The 5,452-nt window shown below is 45.1% G+C and overlaps 1 protein-coding gene across 4 annotated transcripts in view; it reads right to left on the reverse strand.

Annotated features, from left to right (window-relative positions):
* Positions 1 to 5,452, reverse strand: part of SPINK2 (serine peptidase inhibitor, Kazal type 2 (acrosin-trypsin inhibitor)) — a 26,811-nt gene that overhangs the window by 19,494 nt on the left and 1,865 nt on the right. For 2 of the 4 annotated variants that reach the window (XM_014548469.1, XM_014548468.1), the window contains one exon: positions 3,390 to 3,433. In XM_014548469.1, the coding sequence (XP_014403955.1) occupies positions 3,390 to 3,433 (44 nt within the window). Of the gene's footprint in view, positions 1 to 3,389; positions 3,434 to 4,401; positions 4,575 to 4,791; positions 4,848 to 5,452 lie in introns of those variants that run through there. The other 2 variants (XM_005877175.2, XM_014548467.1) reach the window with 2 other exon arrangements.

Genomic DNA, 5,452 nt, shown 5'->3' on the forward strand with positions numbered 1-5,452 from the left:
TAGGTTTATCATCTAGGGAGGCTCTAAATTATACCCCACAAGAAGCCAACTGTAGGAAGTCGCCCCTGGCAGACAGTTCCTCAGAGCTTCCGAAGAAGTCTCTCTGGAAGGCCACCTGGCAAACTTACTTATTCCTCCGAATCCTTTTCATTTTTATAGAAGGATGTGATATGCTTTTAAGTAATTCTCTGAGCTTTACACTCTGATGCTTTTCCTCAGAAAGGTCCTTATATACTTTAACAAATATATTCCCATATTTATTCATTCAATAAATGAATACTCTAAGATTTTAAGATAGGTGTTATAAGAAATTTATAAGAGAAATTTAACAAGAGAAGTTAAGAATTGCCCTAGCTGGTTTGGCTCACTGGATAGAACGTCGGCCCGTGGACCAAAGGGTCCAAGGTTCAATTCCAGTCAAGGGCACATACCTCAGTTGCATGCTTGATCCCTGGCCCTGGTTGGGGCACATAGGGAAGACAACCAATCGATGTGTCTCTCTCACATTGACATTTCCCCCTCTCTGTCTCTCCTCCTTCCCTCCACTCTCTCTAAACATCAATGGAAGAATATCTTCAGGTGAGAATTAACCAAAAAAAGAATAATAATAAAAGTTAAGAATTATACACTGAAAACTACAAAATGTTATTGAAAGAAATTAAAGACCTAAGTAAATGAAAAGACATCCCATATTCATGATATTCGTGGATCAAAAGACTTAACTGTCTTAAGACAGCAATAATCCCCAAATTGATCTCCAGGTTCAATACAATCCCTATCAAGATCTCAAATGCCTTTTTTTTTTTTTTAGGAGAAATTGGCAAACTGATCTTAAAATTTAAATAGAAATGCAAGAGGCCTAGAAAAGCTGAAACAAGCGTGAAGAAAAAGTTGGAGGATTCACACTTCACCATTTCAAAACTTACTATGAAGCTACCGTTATTAAAACAGTGTAGCACTAGCATAAGAATAGAAGGGCATAAGCTATGGGAAAGCATAGAAAGGTACAGGTAGAAAGGGAGGCTGAAGTAAGGACATAAAACATTCTCTATGGGAACTGGGAAGTCGCTAGATTTTGCAGAGACATGCTGTACTCAGAGGTAGGATTCTGAAGAGTCGTTGCAGCAGCAGTATGTAGCAGGAGCAGGAAAGTAGAGATACTAAAGATTGAAGAAAATCGCCTGGAGGGCTATTATGCTAGTCTGGGTAAGAGATAATAAGGGCCATAAACTGGAGCAGTGGCAATGGAAACCGGGAAGAAAAAACAAAGGTCTCTTGCATGATTCATCCTTTTAATAATCCTGTACAAAGAGAGCAGGGTCCTGTGGTATTTGCCTCCTGAGAGTGAGTGCCTCCTTAATTTTGCACTCTAGCCACCTGACCTACCTTACCCTAATCCCAGCCCTGAGATAGAGGTGGGATTGTCCTCATTTTTCTGAAAGAAAATCAAACCCAAGAAAATTGAGTCATCTCATCAAGAAGTATTAATGGGCTGACAATTGGGCACTAAATAACAAATAAGACATTACCTTTGACCACAGGAGTAGAGAGTACTGTTTACCGGAGGGAAGCCAGGCAATTACAATTCAAAGCTGTGATGGGGTAATGAAGAGCACTGGATCTGCAGTCCAACTGCTTGGGTTGCAACCATAGCTCCACCATTTCCCTGTGACCGTGGCCAAGGGGATAACAATGATACCTACCTACTTCATAGCATTTTAAAAGATTGAGTTACTGCATATAAAACACTTAGAACAGTGCTTGGCACATGGTGAGTGGTATTTTAGCATTTCCTGTTGAAGGAAACCAGAATATGTTCCCTCCAAAATATGGCTCTTTGACATAAAAACTATTTTGACCAAAAGGCAGTTTTAAAAGCAGCAATTCAGAAGAAGCTCCCTCTACCCTCCCCCCTTTCTGCCTAAAGGCAGGATATAAATTCTCCTTAACTGGATAGACTCTACTCTTATCAGCCCAGACATGTCATCAGAGGGATCTGCAAAAAAACCTCACCCCATTAGTTTCCTCCCATACATATACTACCTCATTGTTTGCACCCTTGGAAGCGTAAGCCATTTGCGCTACACATTTACTGCTCTTTGCTAAAGATAGAGTTCTAAGCCATCTCTTTGAGTTACTCTCTCTACGTGCTCCTATGTATATGTGCAATGTACATGTTAATAAACGTGTTTGTTTTTCTCTTGTTAATTTGTCTTTTGTCATAGGGACCCCAGCTGAGAACTTAGAAGGGTAGAGGAGATATTTATTTTTCCTGCCCTACATTATCATAATGATGACAATGCAGTCTAGGTTGAATGGAAACATGAAGAAAGTGCATTTATATACACTGTGGAGAAAGAAAATAGGGTGGGAAGGCTTCCTAGAAGAGGTCTAATCTGAATTGAATACTCAAAGCTGCCTAGCCCAGGTCAATATCCCATATGCAAAATAATAATATCTATCTATCTTACAAGGTCATTGTGAGAATTGACTGAATATACAAATGGACAATGCCACACCAGATATTAAAATAGAAATATGACCCACAACCTGCAGCAACCTGCCCAGGAAACCAACTCATTATGTAGAATAACCAGACCAGGAAGCCAGCCTGCTCTAAGTCAGACTTGGAAGAAGTCAGATGGCTACCTATAGTGGCCGTCCAAGAAGCTAAACAATAATCTCTGTAACTTTTGGCCCCATATGGACAGGACTTGATTAATAACTGACAACCTCCCTAATTTTTGTCCCCACTTCCAACTTAGGACTAATCAGAGAAAATCAAATATGCACTCCTAACCAACCACATGTCCAATCCATGCACTATTTGCTTTTAGAACCAATCAGAGAAAGCCAAATATGCACTCCTAACCAATCACATGTCCAACCCATGCACTCCAACTTCCCCATGCCAACAGCCTCGAATCAGGGTACACCTGAAGCCTTCCTTTCTCCCACTAGAAAGCTTTCCCACGCCTCCACCTTAGTTGAGTCTCTGCCAAATACAAGTGGCATGGCTGACTCCCCTGTTACAGCAAGTTCTGAATAAATAGTTTTTCTTTATTCTCATTCGGTTGATCTTTGTTTGCTTCCACTGAATTTAATTTGATAATGTACTGTACAAAAAGTCGACTGCAAGGCATAACTATTAAGTCAAGGACTTTCTGAATCATTAGAGGAAGTAGTGAAGGAAACAAAGGCCTGAGGCCTTCAAGACCTTAGCTATTTTCAACAAAAAATTTACATTTTTTATCTGTATTACAAAGCCTCTGATTTCTAAAGCAGTCAATAGTTTCAAAAGTATTAGGTCAGAACTGAAAGCTAGCCCCCAACCCAAACTGTTGTGGGCTTCACTGTATTAGAAACAGTATACGTGGTTTCCTACTTACTGTTCTGTATCCTGAAGGATGACCAAATTGATTGTTCAGAGAGGCTGAAAGAAGAAAACAGACATTTAAAAGTATGTGATTAAGGTCAATTCTTGCAATTCCGGAAGGGAGAGGGATAGAGAGTTAGAAACATCAATCAGCTGCCTCCTGCACACCCCCTACTGGAGATGTGACCGCAACCAAGGAATCGAACCTGGGACCCTTCAGCCTGCAGGTCCACGCTCTATCCACTGAGCCAAACCAGTTAGGGATGTAAGGGACTTTTAAAATCCAGCTTGTGATTTATCCAGGGCACACCTTCCTTTCCCTCCAGTACTTAACTTCCTTGAACCACCCCCTCTGACCCCCACACCCACCTCCAAAGGATATTCCGTTGTTTTCTAGCACCTCTCTTAGCAGGCAAACAAAGAACTTTCGGTGCGGGTTCCATAACTGACCGCCCTAATAGGTTTGCTTGAGAAAGGACTACGGAGCTATGGAATAAAAGTCAGAGAAGTGGCTCCTAATAATTCACAATATTCTTTCCCTCTGCCGCTCAGGGTAATGAGCGCACAACTTAGCCTTAGGTGTACCATTTTAACTCCATTGTAAAAAAGGCTTCAAGTCCGGCTGGACTGAAGCCCCTTTCTCATAAGCCACAGACACCCCGATGCGCTTGGCGATCACCGTTCCTAATTCCCATACATCTCCTGCTGGGGTTCAGCAGGGCCACTGTGTACGCCAAAACCCAGCTCCTTGTCTTGGGCTCCAGAAATCTGCTTTAAGGGAGAAAAGGCAGACAGCAGGGTGTCACCAGAAGGAGCTGGGAATGAAGCCCGAGCAAGGGGGTCCCTGGTCCTCAGCCACCCCCTCACCCCTACATTCCTCAAGGACCGCAGCGGGCCCAGAAACCGCCAGTAACGGGTGCTTGGAGGGACGCCAGGGACGCCGGGATCCAGGCAGTCGCCAGCGAGATTCCCTCTCATTACTCCTCCACAAGCCGGGTGCGACCACGCTGGCTGGTGAGCGTTACCTGTCAGGTGCGTGGCCAGCAGCACCAGCCCCAAGCTCATCGCCAGCAGCGCCATCCTTCCTCCTCCGCCTGCGGGTCGGGTGCTGCGCGCGAGACACGTAGGACGTGCACAGGTCGGACCTGCGAGAGTGTGAGGTGAGGGAGGGGCGGGAGGGGAGGACAAGAAGAGGAGGAAGAACGTGGAAGGGAGGAGGGGAGGGAGCGTCAGGAAAGGATGGGTAGCGGGGGAGCCTGGGAAGAATGGGGGAGGGGAAGTAAAGGATGCTGCTAGGCTAACCCCCTATCGCCCCCCTTCCCCTCCCCCTCCCCTCGGAGGATGGCAGTAAATGATTAAGGGGAGGACCTCTCCCTGCAACAAACAAGACCCTTGTCAGAGCCCTGGGACACAACCTTGAGGGCTGTCAGTCAACCCCTATTTCTTCGGCATCTCCTCTGTCCCAGGGTGTTTTGGAGGCTGAACTCAGCAAAAGAATCCCTGCTCTCAAGCAGCTTTCTCCTGTAGGTGTTGGGGATGGGGTGACACAGGGAACTCCAAAACAACAGAATCAATACAATAGTTTCTAAAGTGTTAGAAAATGGTAGGGAAAGGGGGAGACTTTCCATTGGGAAGTCAAGAAAGGCCTTTCAGAGGCGACATTTTTAAAAATCTTTATTGTTGAAAGTATTACATACTAAAGGCCCTGTGCATGAAATTCATGCATGGGTAGAGTCCCTAGGCCTGGCCGGTGATCAGGGCCAATTGGGGCCTTCCGGCTGCCAACCAGGGCCTTCCTTCATTCCGCACCGCCTCCTGGTGGTCAGCGCACGTCATAGCGAGTGATCGAACTCCCAGTCTCCCGGTCGAACTCCCAAGGGGACACTTTGCATATTAGCCTTTTATATATATAGATATCTACCCCCTCCCCCCCTGCAATTACCCCCTTCTAGACCTTCCCAGGCCTTCACCACATTGTTGTCTGTGTCCACGAATTATGCATATATGCATACAAGTTCTTTAGTTGATCTCTTCCCTCTCACCACCCCACCTTCTCACCCTTCCACCACCCCCCCA

Source organism: Myotis brandtii, unplaced genomic scaffold, assembly GCF_000412655.1.
Source record: "Myotis brandtii unplaced genomic scaffold, ASM41265v1 scaffold51, whole genome shotgun sequence".
NCBI lineage: Eukaryota > Metazoa > Chordata > Mammalia > Chiroptera > Vespertilionidae > Myotis > Myotis brandtii.